Source organism: Neofelis nebulosa, chromosome 3 (assembly GCF_028018385.1).
Source record: "Neofelis nebulosa isolate mNeoNeb1 chromosome 3, mNeoNeb1.pri, whole genome shotgun sequence".
Taxonomy (NCBI): domain Eukaryota; kingdom Metazoa; phylum Chordata; class Mammalia; order Carnivora; family Felidae; genus Neofelis; species Neofelis nebulosa.
The window spans coordinates 143112985-143133469 of record NC_080784.1 but is presented as its reverse complement, the minus strand read 5'-3'; the positions used below and the strand labels follow the sequence as shown (position 1 = coordinate 143133469).

The window sequence follows — 20485 nt, the reverse complement described above, 5'->3', positions numbered from 1 at the left end:
TACTGGTTGATACCTTTTGTAATACTATCATCTGTCCTATGTGGCTGTCTTCTTTGTATCCTACTTACAACCAAATAAATACATATATCATTGGTTGAACTAGGAATTTAAATGATATATAACTGTTTTGGAATTTGGCAAAATCAAATGAATGAGGTCCCTCGGAATTTGCAACTACATGAGATGAACACACCACCAATGTCATCTAGAGGAGGAAGAGACAGTTCTTTAATACCTGGACCCCTGTCTCAGGGCAACATACATTCTGGTATAGAACCAATAGTATAGGACCAAATAAGCAGACACTGAGCAGGTTCGAGTCAGTGGAGTGTTCTTTTCTTAGCAATGTATATGCACATGGGCATAGAAACTCCTGAGAAACTCCCGTCAGTAAATATGGCTGCATTAGAATCAGGGGAGCCTGGATGGCTCAGTGGGTGGGCTCTACACTGACAGCCTGCTTGGGATTCTCTCTTTCCTTCTCTCTCTACCCTCCCCGACTCGTGCTCACTGTCTCTGTCTCTGTCTCTCCCAAAATAAATAAAACTTAAAAAAAAAAAAAAAAAAAGAATCAAAGCCTGCAACCTCAGTATATGTCAAAGTGTATATTGAATGAGAATCACATTTCCCCATTTTTGGATATCAATTTCAAATGATTGAGTCATTTGTTCCCCTTCATTAGTCATTTCAAGGCCCATCTCTTATTTTGTTTATTTGTTTTATGCCTATTCTCCAGCCTTAGAACTTCCATTTTCCGCCTTAGAACTCATCAATCTGTTGTGTTTAATGTGTACCTCTTAATTTATATTTGTTCTTTAAAAATTCTTATTTTATATGCATAATTTTTAATTTATAAAACTGCTACTATGTTTTATCCTTTTCAAACTTTTACTGTGTTTACTCAGTAATATGTTTTAATATATGTCCACATCACTTATGTACACATCTAACCTGTTGCTGAGCTAGTGAATAATATTTAACAATGTGCATTTAGTACATTTTAACCATCCCCTCTCAACAATAGACTGTGAGGAACCTCAGAGATAGCACCCAGCCACCTCCTAACACTCAGCTACCACAAATAATGCTGCAATGCATATCCTCATACATGTCCACTTATAGCCCTGAGTAGCAATTCCTTTGGATATACACTCAGCAGCAAAATTGCTGGGCCATAGGCCATGTATGTGCTTAATTTGAAAAAATAGTGTCAGGATACCTTCCAGAAAGTCACTATCAGTAGCATGAAGGTTGCTGTAATCCTACAACCTCTCCAACACCTAGCATTACTCATCTTTTTAACTTTTTGCTAATCTAACATGTATAAAGTTAAATGTCATTTTAATTTGCATTCCTCCAGTTACTACCAATTTATATGCTTGGTAGCTTCTTGGGTCTCCTCTTATGTAAATACGTTTGTGCTTTGTTCCTTATTATTGTATTGCTGTCTTTTTCTTACTGATTTGCAGTCTTTGTTATATATTATAAACATTAATTCCTTGCCAGTTGTAGACATTTTAAATATTGTAAACATATTTTTCCATTCTGTCACTTATCTATTACCTTTGATCACAGGGTTCTTAGTTGAACATAAGTCTTCAATTTTGGTATAGTCAAACATACCAAATTTTTGCCTTATGATTAGTCTTTTTGAAGTTTAGTATTAGATGATCTTACCCATCCCAAGTCACTGCAGATTCTTCCTCTGTTCATCTTTACTACCAAAAAAACAAAAAACAAAAAAACTGATATCTTCCTTCTCTGAGACTCTTGGTCTTTTATAGATTCATGACTCATAGAAACCTGTCTTAGTTATATTTGGGGGGTGGGGGGATTTTACTGGTGGCAGGTTGAAACATGTGTTTAAACACACACACAAATACTGCAGATACAATCTTCAGCTTTGAGTCTACATGTCTGTATTTGTTTTAAGTTCAAAAGAGAATTCTCTGCCTATCCAAGAGAAATTTTATAATTTAATAAAATTATTAAGAAAATACAGTCTAATCATCTATATGTTACTCACATGACAATCTATCATTATTCATAAGCACACTTTGGAATCTTCATTTTCTCTGGCTTGCTAAGCAATTTGTCTCTGAAACTTGTCCTTCATGATAATGTCCTTTTTAAAAAGATATCCTAAAGAGTCACTACAAAATTTATGCTTTCTATCAAGAAGAAAAGGAACTTCTTCAGGGGCTTAACATCAGTTTAGCAAGCTACCTATAAATGTTCACAGAATGTTCTTCCATTTAGTGTGACCTCAGAAGTATGAGAGTGAAACTTCTTTTTACCCACAGATCCTTTGCAATACAGCAGTGGAGTGGATTTAATATAGTTCAAGTAAAAGTAATCCCACTTCATATCACATGACTCTACTATTGAAGCTACTGCATCATCTAAAATGTTTTGGCATTATTTTCTGTTTTCTTAAGAATACATTCCTCAATAGAGTATATTCAGTGTGGAAAACACTTGATTTCTTTCTGCCAAACAAGGGTTTTTTTCTTTTTTTTTTTAATTAAATATAATTTGTCCAATTTGTTTCCATACAACACCCAGTGCTCATCCCAACAGTTGCCCTCCTCAGTGCCCGTCACCCACTTTCCCCTCTCCCTCCCACCCCTCATAAACCTTCAGTTTGTTCTCAGTATTTAAGAGTCTCTTATAGCACTGAGTGTTGTATGGAAACCAATTTGACAGTAAATTTCATATATTAAAAATAAATTAATTAATTAATTAATTAAAAAAAAAAAAAAAGAGTCTCTTATGGTTTGCCTCCCTCCCTCTCTGTAACTCCCCCCCCCTTCCTCTCCCCCATAGTCTTCTGTTAAGTTTCTCAGGATCCACACAAGAGTGAAAACATATGGTCTCTGCCTGATTTATTTCAGTCAGCATAATACCCTCCAGTTCCATCCACATTGCTGCAAATGGCCAGATTTGATTCTTCTCATTGCCAAGTAGTATTCCATTGTATATATAAACCACATCTTCTTTATCCATTCATCAGTTGATGGAAATTTAGGCTCTTTCCATAATTTGGCTATTGTTGAAAGTGCTGCTATAAACATTGGGGTACATGTGCCCCTATGCATCAGCACTCCTGTATCCCTTGGGTAAATTCCTAGCAGTGCTATTGCTGGAACATAGGATAGTTCTATTTTTAATTTTTTGATGAACCTCCACACTATTTTCCAGAGCAGATGCACCAGTTTGCATTCCTACCAACCGTGCAGGGATTTAGATTGTATTCTCAGACTTTCAGGACTAAACAGTTTTCAGATGAGATACCATTTGGCAACCCATTTGAGAGTTCTGCAGCATTGAAAGGTATCTGCAACCTAACAAGAAGTCTTTCTGAGTTCCTTATAAAACTATTCCGGGGACGCCTGGGTGGCTTAGTCGGTTGAGCGTCCAACTTCGGCTCAAGTCATGATCTCACCGTTGATGACTTCAAGCCCCACATTGGGCTCTGTGCTAACAGCTTGGACAGAGCCTGGAGCCTGCTTCAGATTCTGTGTCTCCCTCTCTCTGTGCCCCTCCCCCACTCATGCTCTGTCTCTCTCTGTCTCAAAAATAAATATAAACATTAAAAAAAGTAAAATAAAAAACTGTTCTGTTTTTGCCAAGGGAAAGGACCATTGTTTTGCTCTCCAGGAAGCCTAATACATATATGTTAAACCCCCATTATCAGAAATATACCTTTCATAACACGTACATACTCATTGGTTTGCTCTGCACAAATTTCCTTCAGGTGCATTGGAGTGGGTTGTTTTATTGATCTTGTTTTTCATAACTCATGACTGATCATTCAGAGTAGTTTGGAATGTTTTAATACAAAGCTCCACATGTGGGTATGTCCCAGTCAGGCATGAACTATTAGATTTAAACATTCTACTTTACAAATGAAATGGTTTGGATCCTTTTGAATTTGTGTCGGCTCTTTGATGCTGCAAAGAAGGAAAATCATTTTCTAGGAAAACCAAGCAAGCTACTGATTTTTTAGTGCAAATTTTAATCTATCTTATGACATTGGCTCTAGACGAAGAACTGTACCGTCTCTATCCATGATGACTCCATGTTTGAGCCTGAGGAACAATTCAGGGTTTATCTCAGCCACCCTCTTGGAAACCACTGGAGTGGAGCCAGAGTTGGGAAGAATAACATGGCCACCATCACCATATCCAATGATGAAGATGGTAATAGAAGATATCATCTTTACTTATTCTTTGGTTGATAGAACATGAACTGATGTTTTACTAATAATGTAATTATAGGTGTTTTTTGAAAATGAAAGTGCTATAAAAGTGCCTACTGGTAACAATTTCAAAGTATTTATATACGCTGTTGGCACCAAGTGATCATCCTCTACAGAGTTCCACTAAGTTTATAGGTATTTTTAATCTCATTATTTCCTACTACATTGCCAAGAGATATGAGATGAGTGTGGTTACAAGCTAGGACAGAGATGCTACGGCAGACAGAGAATAAAAACTATTTAAGTCGTTGCAGTTCAGGAGCAAGATTGGAAATACAGTCAGAATCAGTTGAATCCAATGAACTGATTTAAACGCTGCCACCTTCCCAGAAAAAAATCTAATTTCTCAGCTTTCTTCTAATTGATTTGGCCTATTAACCTAAAAAATCTTAAATTCTTTAGTCAGGTGTCAGCCAAGAATGACCCAGACACTAGGGAAAACAAAATGAAATCTGTTTCAAATTGGGACATAATTGTTTTATTCAAATAGATATTTTAATGAGTGAATGTATAATAATATTGCAAATAGTAATAGCTGTTTTTATTGAGTATTTACTGCATATCAAAAACCATGCTAAGCATATTATTTTATCTTATTTCATTTTATCCTGACAGTAAGGTAGATGTTATTATCCCTCTATTATAAGTGAAGAAATTGAATATCAGCAAATTTATATAATTTATGCTCTTAGTTACACAGCTATAAGCAGGAAAACTGGTTGTAAACCTTATTTTGTCAGATTCTAGAATCTACATGAGAGTCAGTGAGACTCAGGGTTTCTGATATAAAATTGGGGACTAACTTGGACATTGGGTAAAATAAGAAAAGCCAGGTTTGAAGTTGAATTGGTCCTTCACCCAGCAAGACCCGGATTCAGATCCTGAAGTGAGCCTCTCCTGGTCACACAGAAACCTAGTGATTGAGTCTCAAGAGGTAATAAGTAACACTCCTAAGTTTCAAAGGGCATTTATTAAAACTACAAAGTTTCAAATGAAGCTTATTTTCTACAATTAAGAAGAATTAACTTTCTGAGAGAGAAAGAAGGGAAAGAACAGAGACTCTAGAAATTTTTCCAAAATATTATAGTATATTAGAAATGGCATAAAATTTGTAATTTTTCTCAATTATCCCATTTTTTATCTCACTATATCCACCACTACCACCTCACCCTTCCCCTTAAGAATATAATGGGAAATGGGGCGCCTGGGTGGCGCAGTCGGTTAAGCGTCCGACTTCAGCCAGGTCACGATCTCGCGGTCTGTGAGTTCGAGCCCCGCGTCAGGCTCTGGGCTGATGGCTCGGAGCCTGGAGCCTGTTTCCGATTCTGTGTCTCCCTCTCTCTCTGCCCCTCCCCCATTCATGCTCTGTCTCTCTCTGTCCCAAAAATAAATAAAAAACGTTGAAAAAAAAATTAAAAAAAAAAAAAAAGAATATAATGGAAAAGAAGGCACAATTTGAAATTTTTTTTAAAACCAACATATTAATCATTTCATAGCAATGAGAATCGCACCTCAAACCAGAGTGTTAGGAAGTCTTGGGTTCTTCATTAAAACTACTCTTTCTTAACTAAATAACCTAGGAAAAGTTAAGGGTGAGAGACATAAGGGCCCTGGGAGGAAGGACCCAGAAGATCAGAGATGGGAGATGGACTTGGGAAGTTTAGGTTGTGTATAAATGAGATAAATTATAAAACTTAGAAATTCATATCTCATAAATGAAAAAGAGTTTATTCATGCCATTGGTTGGTATTTACCAAGGGTTTACTCTCTCTCAGTCCCTTGATAAAGTGTGTGAATTTAAAAACATTTTGTGAGTTGTGATACCCAGATGGAAACTTGGACATCATGCATTTCAAAGTGCTTAAAAATATTTCCCCCAGTATACTGTTTTTAATAAGAAACCTGTGAGAAGTCCTACAGAATCACAAATAAATTCCTTTTCCAAACCTTTGCTGAGAAGTAAAAACTGATTGATTTTTATGACTGTAAGCCATTGTGCCTTTGTACTATTTACTAATGTGGAAAACTCCCTCTTGTCTTTATAAGATGTTTTCATGGGGGTGGGAATCCTTTGTGCTTTTCTAACTGGCTCTTGTTTTTCTTAATCCTGTTTCCTTAGCCCCTACCATTGAGTTTGAAGAAGCTGCATATCAAGTCCGTGAACCCTCAGGGCCAGATGCCATAGCCGTCCTGAACATCAAGGTGATCCGAAGAGGGGATCAGAACAGGACATCCAAGATCCGCTGTAGCACACGCGATGGGTCTGCCCAGTCTGGGGTGGATTATTACCCCAAGAGTCGAGTCTTGAAGTTCAGTCCCGGTAATTGAATGCCAATCCCAGTCTGTGAGTTTTACATAATAGAGAGGCAAATATCTTGTATTTGAAGAAAGGGATGAGCAGAAAAATAAAAGAGGAAAACAGTAGTGCTGATTAATCATGAAGTATTTATTAAGCACACATTTGATATTATAGGAATCTTTTTTAAAAAATGGCATTTTTCTAAAAAAGAAAAAAGGAGATCCCTTACTTCAGAACATCCTTGGCATTTTGGCTCATTTAAAAGGATTTTGTTGTTATTGTTAGCCTATGATTTGGTTGAGTAACAGATGCAGTTGATTTTAAAAGAATAAACATGACTGCCATGATCCAACAAATATTGATAAAACCAGTGTGCTGGGACCTTCAGAGATTACTAAAATCCAGAAGGCACAGCCTCTGTGCTCCAGTGGTTTAACATCTGCTAAGAGACAGGATATCCTGTTATGAGATTTCTAAAAAAGGTTTATTATATAGAGAGAACTATGGAAATGAGTCAGGGAAGAGAGAGAGATGGGATTCAGGTCACAGCTGGCTGTTTAACTATCTGATATAGTTGGAGATGGAGAAGGAGTTGAATTATATGCTAGATTTTGTCACAGAACTTTCTGGAGCAACATAAGGTAAAAAGACTGGTGCAGATCCTAGAGCCATTTGCAATGTAGCCAGAAGTGGGCAACAGTGGTAGATGTCCTTTTCAGAGATGTCTTGGCCAGTGGGGGGAAGAAGTGACTCCCTCAGAAATGAAGGGGGAGGAGTCTCTGATGTCTCTCATTCCACTGGAGTTTTTTAAGGGCTTTTCGCTTTATCCCATGTACATCTGGTTAGTGTTTGCTGGAAATGTAGATGCCCTTCCTCCACCTCCATACAAGGACTATTCTTCCACGTGTCTTTACTTTTTCCTTTTCTGCATAAGGATCTGGTAGAAAGATAGGTCTTGGGAATAACCTAACCCAGGAGTTTACAGGAGAGGAAGAAGGGAGCCTTAACCACAACCAGGGAGATTTGCACCCTCAGAGAATCAGTTTATAGGAAAGGAAGGGAGTTTCTAAGGCTCTCACCCTCCTCGTTCCAGGCTGCCAAACCTTTATGTTATTGTCTTTGCGGGGATGGCCTGGTAGGAAGCCCTTGAGGTACTGCTTCTCAGGACAGCTTTGAAGGATGTCTTGTGTGCAAGCCCTCACTGCCACGCAGGATCCCGTGCCTAAGTGTAAAGGGGAAAGAAAAATTAAGCAAAAAATCCTCATAACCAGGGTGGAGTGTATTTTGGATCATAGATTTTTATTACTACCAGCTAGTGTCAGACAGGGGCCATTAATTCTCATATGGCATTGAATAGTAAATCTGCAATACTGAGCCTCTACCACAGGTGGAATTTGGTCTATAAAATAGATTTCTCACTTGAGATGGGAATAAAGTGATTAGCAGCCACTGTATTTATAGAAAACCTCTAAAAGGAAAGGGCGTTGTTTAACAGGAAGTCTCAGCAGTGCCAACCTGCACTTAGTGAGGTCACCTAATGAGAACCTTTGCTCTCTTTTTGTTCTGTGCTTGGTGAAGGTGTGGATCATATCTTTTTCAAAGTCGAGATCCTGTCCAATGAAGACCGGGAATGGCATGAATCTTTCTCCCTAGTCCTTGGCCCAGATGACCCAGTGGAAGCAGTTCTTGGTGATGTGACCACTGCCACAGTGACAATCCTAGACCAGGAAGCAGCAGGGAGTCTCATATTGCCAGCGCCACCCATTGTGAGTTGCTTGACCCAAAGGGATCACTACTGGTATGTCCTAGTGACTAGTAGCTGAGAACTTGGCAGAAGTAGGACTTCTGGTGCTATACTTCTTCATTTTTCTAACACAGTAGTTCTCAACCAGGAGCCGTCTTGTTCCTTCCTTCCCAAACCCCTTCCCTGCACCACCACCTCCACGGGACATTTGGCAATGTCTGATGACGCTTTTGGTTGCCACAACGGTCAATGGATGTCACACTAGGCGCTATTAGCATCTAATGGGTAGGAGCTAGGAATGCTGCTGTACATGCTGCAATGCACAGGACAGCCCCAACAACAAAGAAGTATTTGGCATAAATGTCAGTAGTGCCAAGGATGAGAAACCCTGTTCTGACAGAAGAGTAAGACCAAAACATGTTGATACCCTAGTGTGATAAACACAGAAAGTGCAATACAATTGATCTTCTCACGTCTTTGGTGGGACCTAGAAGAGTGGAGAAAAAAAATAATGCTACCCCGTATCTATTACCCTACATACTTGCCACACACATAGAGGTAAGTATTTGCAAAAGTGCAGTACCCGACTTCCCGTGTTGGGGTGTATGCAATGAGCGCAACGACTTTACAATTAGGAGGAAAATGCCTGGAGTTTGCCAAGGGAAACTTAACCCATAATAATGAGGCAGTCAGAATAAGTCTTCTAGCCTCCCCTAGCTAGTCTGCTATAGTAGAAGGATCATTCCAAAATGTGTCTCTTATTCAACCATGGAAGAAATACACTCCCTTTATTTACTTTTGTTTTGCCAGATATACTACTGTGTATCATTAACAATTTAATGCAACTTAATTTATTGTATTTTTTAATGCAACTTTAAACTAGTAACTGTTACTCATGATATAGCTTTAGTGACAGTGTGCATGAAAATAAAAGTATTTTCCACATGAGTGATAGAGCTCTGATTCAGGAATAAGATTAACAAGATACTAAAGATTTTTAGCTCAGGCAAAAGGAAGATCTTCTTCACCACTGATATGTAGTATCTTTTAGGGATGCCTGGTGAAGCACTGTGAAAACTTCCGTTATATTTTAAAGAATCCCTAGCGGTTAAGGGATCTTGTGGATCTCTAGGGAGGGGACCCCTAGCTCTCTGAGCATCCCAACACCCAGCCCAGGCTGAAGCTTTGTTGCTCCTTTTCAGGTTGTTACACTTGCCGACTATGACCACGTAGAAGAGGTTACCAAGGAAGGAGTCAAGAAATCCCCCTCCCCAGGCTACCCACTGGTTTGTGTCACCCCCTGTGACTCTCATTTCCCCAAGTATGCTGTCATGAAGGAACGCTGCAGCGAGGCTGGCATCAACCAATCATCTGTGCAGTTCAGCTGGGAAGTAGCCACCCCCACTGATGGCAATGGGGCTCGCTCTCCCTTTGAGACCATCACTGACAACACACCATTTACCAGTGTCAACCACATGGTAGGTCTAGGGGTCTGGGCCTGGTTGCATAGGGAGAAAACTAGTGTCTCTCTTTGTCACCACAACTTTATCAAATTCCTTAAGGTCCTTGCATGGCATTTGGAATGAAATAAATGAATGAGCAGGTACACAGTATATACTCAGCTCTTTTAATTCTTATATATAAGAAGAGGTAATATGGTATAATGGAAAGAGAACCACGCCAGTAATCAGACAACCTGTTTACTATTCTTGATTCTGCCTACTTTTACCTATGTGATGTTAAGAGGTTGCTTAACCTCCCCGAGTCTCCGTTTCCTGATCTGCAAAATAGTACTTCTTCCACTTAGCGACTTGACAAGGTCACTGACGAATCGGTTGTAAAAGTGATCTATAAATGGTAAAGTAAGTCAAAGATTCTAGGTAGGTACAGTTAATGATTACTTTTTTCCACATGTCTTCAATCGTTCAATAGGTGATAGGATAGAAACTCCTTAAGGACCTGGACCAAGGGGCCTACCACATTTTTATAGCCCAACATGCTCAGCACATTGATGGTGCTAGTAGAGACGGCACCGTTATTAAACAAAGAAGAGAATGTTTCCAAGGGATCAGCATTTTGCAAAATTGTAGGAGGACACGCAAAGAAGTTCACTATGCAGTTGCTGTCCTCAAGGAGGTGGGACCCCAGACCCACCACCAGAGAGCAATGAACAGTGAGTAAGGGTTTGCCCAACCTTAAGAAACAGCGCACTGCAGTGACAGCTCCTCACTCCAGTGACGTCATTCTCCCCAGAGACAGAACTGGAAGCAGTGGAGATAGTCAGCATAGTACCTGGCACATAGTAAGCCCTCAACAATTTTTGATTGAAATTAATGCACTTAATAATTTTGGAGATCAGAGCTTTCTTTCAGACTGAATTTCTCTAGATCTTTTCCTATTCAGCTCTCAGTTTCTTCTCACTTCAGTAAGTGCTTCACGTACATGGGATAATAGTGGAGGAAAGGCACAGATGAATGGGGGGCCCTGGACAAAGCAGTCACTCATGTCCACTGTTTTTCACATAGCTTATTCAGAAAGGCCAATAGGTCAGGGTGCCTGGGTGGCTCCGTCAGTTAAGCATCCGACTTCAGCTCAGGTCATGATCCGGCAGTTGGTGAGTTCGAGCCCCACATCAGGCTCTGTGCTGACAGCTCAGGGCCTGGAGCCTGCTTCAGATTCTGTGTTTCCTCCTCTCTCTGCCCCTCCCATGCTCATACTCTGTCTCTCTCTGTCTCTCAATAATAATAAATAAACGTTAAAAAAATTTTTTTAAAAAGGCCAATAGATCAATTCTTTTGCAACATAAGCTAGCTAAACTACCTGATAAATTTTAAAAATTTAAATGGCAAGACTTAATAGCTTATTGTTTTATTAAGTATCTAATTCTCTTTTCAAAACACCATGAAGGCAGTTTGGTCTGATCTGAGCCAAATATACATTTTTAACAAGTACCAAGTTTATAATTTTACTTTATGTTTCAGTTTTTCTTCTTGCAATGACTTGGTGACTAATACTTTTACCCCAGTTTCCTTTGCTTTATCTTTGTTTCTTCAATTATTTATTTAATACCATTGTATTGTGTGCATTTTTGTAAGATGCCTCAAATCCCTTCTGAACTAAGTCCATGTGTAAATAAATAAATAAGGCGTTGGCAGCTAATTAAAAAAATTTTAATGGAAAAATCTTCTTTAATTTTTAATGGACTTCAATGAAAATTGTTTTCATGGGTAGAATTTATAAGTTTGTATGATTGCTTTGTGGGAGGTCTATGGCACACAGAACTACTAATTAACTTTTCTTGTTATGTACTTCCCTGTGTGTATGCACACATTACCTAAAGAGTTGTGGTGACCCACGTTGCCTCTGCAGAGATTGAGTTAAGCATTCTTATGGCTTCTCTGCGTCTGGGAACATGAAAGAATCTGTTGAAAGACCTCCAAAGGCCAGTAGGTTTCAGAGGACAAGTTCTCAATTTCCACCCTGCAGGTTATTGTAACCTTTGCAATGTGTGTGGTCATTAGGTGGGGCTGGGGGAGGGACCAGCAGTAGGAAAGAAAGAAAAATAAGAATTCCTGGGAAGGAAGCATCCCTCCTCTGTATCCTGACACCATGACCTCAGCAAAAGTGACTTCGAGACCAACCAGTCTTAATGGAAAGGTTGAAAATCAGCTGAGTGGTCCTTATGCTGAACCTAATATATAAAGAGACCAATACCATCACCGGTAACCCATCATCTCTGGCCTCTTGCTCCACATCTATCTACTTAACACTGTCTGACATACTGCCTTAGGCTACAAGTATTTACTGCTCTGTCCCTAGTGACTGGCTCCTGGGAGAAAGTCACCAGTTTTGTGGCAAATGAATGAACAGATAGATGAGTGGATAGTGGGATGGATAGACAGATAATGGGTGGTCTTCACAGATAACCCTGTACCAGAAACTGGTGATGTCATATCATCCAGAAGATACAGTGGAAGGAGCTGTTTAAGGAGTAAACACATGTCTGATGTACTTTTTGCTTCCCGGTAGGTTCTGGATAGCATTTACTTCAGCCGGAGGTTCCATGTGCGCTGTGTGGCAAAGGCTGTGGACAAGGTGGGCCATGTGGGGACCCCCTTAAGGAGCAACATTGTTACCATTGGAACAGACAGTGCAATCTGCCACACCCCAGTGGTAGCTGGGACAGCCAGAGGCTTCCAGGCTCAGTCCTTCATCGCAACCTTGAAATACTTGGACGTCAAGCACAAGGAACATCCGAACAGGTCAGGCAGGTGGTGCCTTCCACAATGAGAGGGCTATCCGTTTGTGTGTTTTCTGGGTGAGACAGATGAATGAGTGATGTTCTGCAAAATAAGAATAGTGGAGGGGCGCCCGGATGGCTCAGCCGATTAAGTGTCCAACTTCGGCTCAGGTCGTGATCTCGCTGTTTGTGAGTTTGAGCCCCATATGGCACTCTCTGCTATCAGCACAGAGCCTGCTTCAGGCTCTGTCTCTCTCTCTCTCTCTCTCTCTCTCTCTCTCTCTCTCTCTGTCTCTCAAAAATGAATAAAAACATTTTTTAAAAAATATATTAAAAAAAGAATAGTGGTGATAAAAGCTTCAGAAAAAATTCTTCAGAGGCTCCCGAAAACTGGCCCCTTGCCTGTCTTCTTAGCCTCATGTCCCTCACCTTGTCATCCTCACCTGCCAGTGCCAGTCCACCCACAGAGAACCAAACTGAAACCAAATCGCCAGGGCTTCCAACTCTTTTATGTTGCGTGCCTCTGCCATGCTGTCACTCCTGACCGCAATTTTCTCAGCCCCCTTCCACTCAATGTAGTTAAATCCTACTGTCCTCCTCCACCTACCTCATGACATCCTTTGCAAGAACCATCATCTTCCCCAATTTAATTTGGAAGCTCCCCCTTAGAGCTCCACTGGTACCCATGCTATCCATACCTCTTTCAGAGCATTATCACCCTTCATTCTCTGTCTGTCCCCACAGTAGGCGGAGAGGGCACGGACCTTCTTTTTTTTTTTTTTTTGGTCCCTTCTGGCTGGGACAGTGCTTCTTGGCACCTAAGAGACTCTTGCTAAATATCTAGTGAACAGAGTAATAATACTGTGTAAACTGAAAGTCACTGGGCACGTGTGCTTTTATTTTTTCCTGTGCTACCATGAGTTTGATGGAAATGGATACTTTCAGTTTTGCCTAGCAAAAAAAGAATTCATGCATATTATACATATTCATTAAACCTTGTGGTATTTATGTATGTGCCTTTATGAGCAACTAAGTTCAGAGAAAGGGGTTCATTTGCATGGAGAAAAAAACAGATTTAAATATGGAGCCAAGAATATGCAAATTCTTTCTTTTTTCCAACCGAATAAGATTTACTTTTGTTGAAAAGCAGTAGCAGGAGTGCCCAGGGCACTACTGACCCCTTCCCAGCAAAAGAGACATCATGTTCATATTGCAAGGTAGCGATTCCTCTTAAAAATGTCTCTTGGGTTTTTGTTCCAAGAGACAAGCTGTAAAAAGTCAAAGGCACCCTCAATCAACATGCTGAAAATTTAAACTTGTACAATGAAAATAACGCAGCCCATAACTACAGTTCTGTTCTTTCACAGTCTTAACCAATATTTATTAAGCTCGTGTTTTAGTTAGGATTTTATACTACGTGCTCTGGAGAAACAAAAGACGTGAAGGAAATGATCCTTGTCCTCACTGTGGGGAGGCAAGATAAACAGAGTCCGAAAGCGTACAAGACATAGCAGCCAATATGAATAAGTTACAGACTTCCTGGTGCAAAGGCACCTATGTGCTGAGAAGTGATGAGGGGAGAGGTGCCTGGGTGCCTCAGTCAGTTAACAGCTCAGGTCATGATCTCACAGTTTGTGACTTCAAGCCCCACATCAGGCTCTTTGCACTGACAGTGTGGAGCCTGCCTGAGATTCAACCTCTTCCCCTCTCTGTCTGCCCCTCTCTCAAAGTAAATAAATAAACTTTAAAAAAGGAAAAATGTAGATGAGGGGAGAGCACACTGCAAACAGAGGCCAGTTAGGGCCGCCCTTGTTGCTGGAACTTGAAGGGACAGAGGGGAGAAAAGTCTCTTTTGGCTGGGGGGGACAGTAGCAGTAGTGGGGTATAACTATTTCTAAGATACTTTCCTGGGTAGGGATATCTACCTTAGAGTATAAAGAGCTCAGTGAGGTCTTTTGGCACAAATACTTTAAAAAATAGAAGTGTCCCAGACACTCACTGTGACAGAGAAGGGGAACAGCACCTCTATCAGTCATTCTGCTGTAGCACACAAGGAAACAAAGCTCCCATTTAAAGCAAAAGGAAGCTTTAAAGTCATTTGTGGTTGTGATATTATCTTTTCTTGTATATATAAAAAACAAAACAAAACAAAAAAACACCTGTGATTCTTGATTGCTATCAGTCCTGAGTCTGGAGGATTTCTTGATGGAGGGGGGGGCTGGGGCGGGGGTGGAGAACAGCCCCACACATATATCATACCCTCGTGTTCCTACACGGAAAGCTTCAAGAAAAAAAAGGGTAAATTCACTGGTGAAGACAGACTGAGTTATGAGAAAGAAATGTACCATATTAACTGCTTATAGCATGCACCTAAACACTATCTCCGCCGTTTTTTCCCTTAGAATCCACATTTCCGTGCAGATCCCGCACCAGGATGGAATGCTGCCCCTTATCTCCACCATGCCGCTGCACAACTTGCATTTTCTATTATCTGAGTCCATCTACAGACACCAGCACGTCTGCTCCAATCTCGTCACCACCCGTGACCTGAGAGGCATCTCAGGTGGGGGCTTTCCCATTCCAGCCCAGCACAGTGGCCCTTAGGGATAGAGCGAGGCGAACTCGGCTTTCGTGTCTCCCAGTCCTCAAAGTCTCCATGTTTAGTGGATTTCCTTCCTAGCAGGCAACCAAACATAGGCAGCTCAGACAGTGAAGTGAATAGGGAAAAACAAGGACTTTGGAACCAAGCTGATTTAGGTTCGAATCCCTAATTCTACTACCTATACAACTAAACAGAAATAGCAGAACTTCCCCAAACCACTGTTTGCTTATCTATGACATGAGGAAAACAATTGCTACCAATCAGGGTAAGGATTTAATCTGTTGATGGTTTTTAAAGCAACTGCCATGGTAAATGTTCATTCTTTCCCTGCCCCACTGTTGAGCATGTTTGGATCTGTGCCCTGAAATCCCCTTATTGCAGCATCTTTAGAAAGCTAAAGTGCAGATGTCACATGTTATAGGATGGGCTCCCGGAGCAGGAGCTGAGATGGAATGTGGGGGTGCAAGATGTTCATTGGGGATCAGCATCTGTGAAGAGGAAGGAGAGGACGCAGAATTGGGCAGAGGGAGAAGTCAGACTGCAGTGCAGCCCTCCAGAAGCCCCCACCGCTTCAGGAACTCTTCCTACTTCCAGCCCCAGCTGACAGCCCTCTCTGAGGCACCTCAGTCACTGGATGCCAGAGCCCCCACAAGGGTGGCCGCAGGAGCCGCTGTGCCACTGACGCAAACCTGAAGGAGCTGACAGCCCGGGTGGCACATTCCGGTGTCTGCCATAGCAGACATTTTATTCTACAAAAGATCCTGTCCATTTCCATTTACCTTAGCGAGTGCGCATTAAATGCGTGTTTCCTCCCTTGACAACCGATGAATCATTTACCAATATTTTAGAAGATAGAGAAGCATTCATACGCTCTTTCATATTCATTAAGCATCACTTTAGGTAGTGATGGTCTTTACACGGTAGAAATTAGTTGAGTATAAATTATTCGCAAGTCACTGAGCTACACATGAAAGTCTAACCGGTTCACATGTGCAGCCACTGAAAGAAACATACACTGTTTATAGGCTGAAAGTTTGTACCTCTTCCCACTTAAACATAATTAAATTCAACACATGATAATTGAGATCCTACTCCTTTCAGGGCAGAGGACCAGGTGCTGGTGTCAAACATCCTAAGACGTTTCAGACATTCTAAGACTCTTTCAGAATATTATATTTGCTTTTAGTACTATAAAAAATTTGAATCTTGATATTCTAAAATTGTATCTGTGTTTAGCTCTCTACTGCATAAAGGTCTTCCTTAATTTAGAACACTGTGGTTGCTTGGCAGCATTTGATCCAATAATTTTTGCCCGTAGCAGGGAGGTTTAGTCAAGCATCATTAGCGAGCTATTTACTCATTAGCACAAAATTAAGATTTTTTTTTTCCTAAGAGTTCAGAAACCATAGCAGGAGAGGAGGTAGTCAGATGTTTGTCTGTTGGCTTTACATAAAAGCTATTTTTTAAAAATCAGTCTTAAAAAATAACAATTCATCAACAAATCATCCATGTAGTAAATCTGTTTCTTCAAGGGTTGATTGCAAAGCTTCAGTATGTATTCTTTTCCAAGACACACAGGGCCACTGAGCTCTGGCTCCATTTATGGTACCCTTTGCTCATCTTTTCTTCTGGGGTTCATGCAGCCTCTTAGAGGAGTCTATGAACTCAGTCACAGGTAACCCCCTAGCAACAGGTACTCTAGCTCCCCTCCCCTTCTCATGCAGTGTGTATTGGGAACCCTGGGTTGCTCCATTAATGGTCTCTGATGGAAGGTAAGCTATCTCAGTCTCAAGGACACATCCCTTCTCCCCACCCAGCTCCTGGGCAGCCAGCGAGGGGCATGTCAACAGACTGACTTCTTGTTCCTTGTTCCTCCCTCCCCCACAGAGGCAGGGTTCCTGGACGATAAGGTCTATGACAGCACAGCCCTGGGACCTGGCTATGACCGCCCCTTCCAATTTGACCCCAGCGTCCGGGAGCCCAAGACCATCCAGCTCTACAAACACCTGAACCTGAAGAGCTGCGTCTGGACCTTTGATGCCTATTATGACATGACTGAGTTAATTGATGTCTGTGGGGGGTCTGTAACTGCTGACTTCCAGGTGGGTCCTCCAGGGGCTTATCCAAAGGCTGCAAGCACCTGGGTGCCATATGAAATTTTGTTTCTTCCTGAAGCACTTCTGTTAGCATGTTGCATCTGGTGCCCAGCCCCAGAACTGGGATAACCAAAGGAGTCTTTAGAAGTCCCTCAAATGAGACCTTAGCAGCATGATGGCTAGAGAGAACCCTCGAAAGTCTTCTAAATCAATTAACTGGAAAATTAATGTGGAAAATGTTAAAATGAATGTGGAAAAACATTACTGTCTGGCACAGCCACTTATATAAAAATCTAATATTTGCTTCTCTAGATAGATATATATAATATATAATATATAATATATAATATATAATATATAATAATATATATATCTATCCCCCTGGGTATATTTTGGAAGCCAAAAGGATTGACATTTCATGGTAAGGTTATTACGAAGTAGATGTTTTCTTTTCCGCATATGGGGAAATAAGTCAAAGTAAGGTGTACCTTTCCAGAAGACAGGGAAAACATAATGCTTTTTAAGCATTATGGAGAGAGAATTGTGTATAACACTTTGATTTCATTCCTAGTCCAAATCTGTGCGAAATTTACAACCCTTGCAAAAATGGACACATTCTTAATCGTTGTGGAACATTAGTGACAAAAGAAAATTTTAGCAAGAAGCCATAGTCATAGGAGGGCAGTTATATCAAAGAAATGCATCCTCATGGGAAATATGAATCTAAAGCAGATTCTACCTAATTATCAGCAGTTATCTCAATGAACTAAAAATTAACGTTTGTTCTTCATTTCAAATCGGTTTAACCACACTGAAAGAGGGACTTCTGGAGGCACTGAGAGTAATCATTTTGAGGACGTGCCTTTGATTAAAATTTGGTTTATTTTGCACTATCTCTGTTTGGTTAGCTCTCATTTTATATACACTACTGCCCTCTACTGAGTGGAAAATTAAAGCATTCTTAAGTTCTCTGTTTCTGCAGTTACATGACCTATATTCACCTTCGAAATGCAAAACTAAGTGATTGGTTCCTCCTGACCTCTCAAAAATTAGTATTCTATGTTCTCCGTGTTTTTACTTTGATCATGTTTTTGTATATTTTTGTTCAGAATATGCCTAAAAATCTCAAAGGCTAAGATTTCTTGTTATATATGCCCCTCTTCTTGAACCAACACAGAATATATGCACAGAAGTACTTCATTGCAGTCCGTTTCTTTAAAAATAGTTAAAACAGCTGGTGTATGGTAGAAAGAATGTAGACCAAGCCCTAGTTATAACCAAGCCCTAGTTCATATATTTTCTTGTCGTAACTTCTCTGAATCTCATCTGAAATTGTAACCAATCATCTCAACTGGGGAAAGAATCTTAGCACATTGCAGGTATATAGTAAATATTTGTCAAGGTTTGGATTTTTTTTAAGGATTAGTAAGTAATGTCATGAGGGATAAAGGATAGAAAACAGAAACAGAGGGAAAATTAATTTTTTCAATCAGCTAAAGAATTATTAAGGTTCTAATATCAATAATTTTAGCAAAGCCTGTATATTAAAAGGACAGAATATGGTGCGAGGTCCAGATAAAGTCTAGAAATTTCCTGAAGAAAACAGATTAAGCCATTTCAAAAGATAATTTTTTTTTGGAATTAGCAGTCTTTTGAAAAACTTGTAATCAAATTTCAAATCCCTGACAACATTGAATATGAAAAAATATTCTATAAAAATAAAATTTTTGTGTCCCAAACATTGATAAAACACTTGGCTCTTTTCCTAAGTTGCCCATGGAAACACTTTACATTGTGCTTGAAAACAAAAGAAAAATCTAAGTTCCGTAGGGGATTATAGGATTCCACCAATGATAAAAATAAAATTTTTTCAAACTAAGCTTTTTTGTTATAAAAGAAATATGTGTTTATGGAGGAAAATATAAAATGAATAAACCAACTCTCCCATTCATACACACGTACATGCAGTTAGCTTCTCCATGAAAGCTTCCGTTTATATTTTGTTATCTTTCCATCCAGTTTTTGTTCACTGCATAGTTAAATAAAAATGTTTGAGCCAAGTTAATAGCAGTAACAGGAATTCCCTTAGAAGAAATATTCTCTTGGAAGTATGATGCGTTGCCTTTTCAAAAGTATTTCCGTGAGGTATTGTAGGAGATGGGAAATTGGCCAAAGATACACAGCTCTGAACTGTGTGTTGGGAAGTTTCCTAGATATGATATCCAAATCCCATGACCTCATTTCCTGTTGCCAGAGATGTGAATAGACTTGGGCATCTTCCCAATTAGGGCTGATTCAGGCTTTCCTATAGGCCACTGGAAAATGTGGTCAGTGAGGGACTATGTACTGATCGTTGGGAATAACTATGTCCTTTTAAAATCTTGTCCAAGGCAACTGAACAGTGGAGGCACATCTCCTTCTCAGTCTTCAGAAATGTTTTTGTTCAAGTGTCACCCCCTCAGAAAAGCCCTCCCGGATCACCCTATAGAAAGAAGCATCCTGGACACTTCCTATCCCTTTCTTTATTTTTAAAATTCATGTATGTCTACTAGACTATAGGTTCCATAACGGCAGTGATTTGGGCTTTTTCCACTGCTGAGGAAGAAGCTTGGTCTGGTGCCTACATGCCCAGCACGGTTGTGGGTACTTGGTTATAATTACTGACTGCAGAAGTAACTAAATGAGTGAGGTAAAAATTGAACTGAGATGTAACCATATGCCTTTTCATCCCAGGGAAGAAATAACCCTCCGTGTGCACACCTTTTGCTTGGCAGGTGAGAGACTCTGCTCAGTCGTTCCTGACCGTGCACGTGCCTCTCTATGTGTCCTACATCTATGTGACAGCCCCCAGGGGCTGGGCTTCTTTGGAGCATCACACTGAAATGGAGTTTTCCTTCTTCTATGACACTGTTCTCTGGAGAACAGGTATACCCATTTACATCTTAACTACTCCTGCCTTATGCTTAAATAAGACTAAAAGAGAATAATGAGTAGTTCCTTTTAATAAGAGCTCCGTTCTTCATCCCGTTGTCCTATATACAGTACAAGTGGGCTGCTACTCTAGACCAAATGAATAAAGTGAGCCAGGTTGTTCTTGATATATTTTTCCATTTCAATGCATCTGATTCGAAGACGCTTTTGCTCCTTAAATGCCTTGAATTACACCATTTGTAACTAGGAACAAATGAACATGGTTATACTCCAGAAGGACACCTCTAAACCCCTAACAGACCGTATAGGACC

The 20485-nt window shown here is 40.2% G+C and overlaps 1 protein-coding gene across 1 annotated transcript in view; it reads left to right on the top strand.

The window, feature by feature from the left end:
- The window catches only part of FRAS1 (Fraser extracellular matrix complex subunit 1), a 426196-nt gene that overhangs the window by 381751 nt on the left and 23960 nt on the right, over positions 1–20485 (top strand). Inside the window, exons 60-67 of the mRNA XM_058722162.1 lie at positions 4046–4202; positions 6381–6581; positions 8139–8326; positions 9507–9782; positions 12334–12566; positions 14947–15107; positions 17034–17248; positions 20017–20167. Of these exons, the coding sequence (XP_058578145.1) occupies positions 4046–4202; positions 6381–6581; positions 8139–8326; positions 9507–9782; positions 12334–12566; positions 14947–15107; positions 17034–17248; positions 20017–20167 (1582 nt within the window). The remainder of the gene's footprint in view (positions 1–4045; positions 4203–6380; positions 6582–8138; positions 8327–9506; positions 9783–12333; positions 12567–14946; positions 15108–17033; positions 17249–20016; positions 20168–20485) is intronic.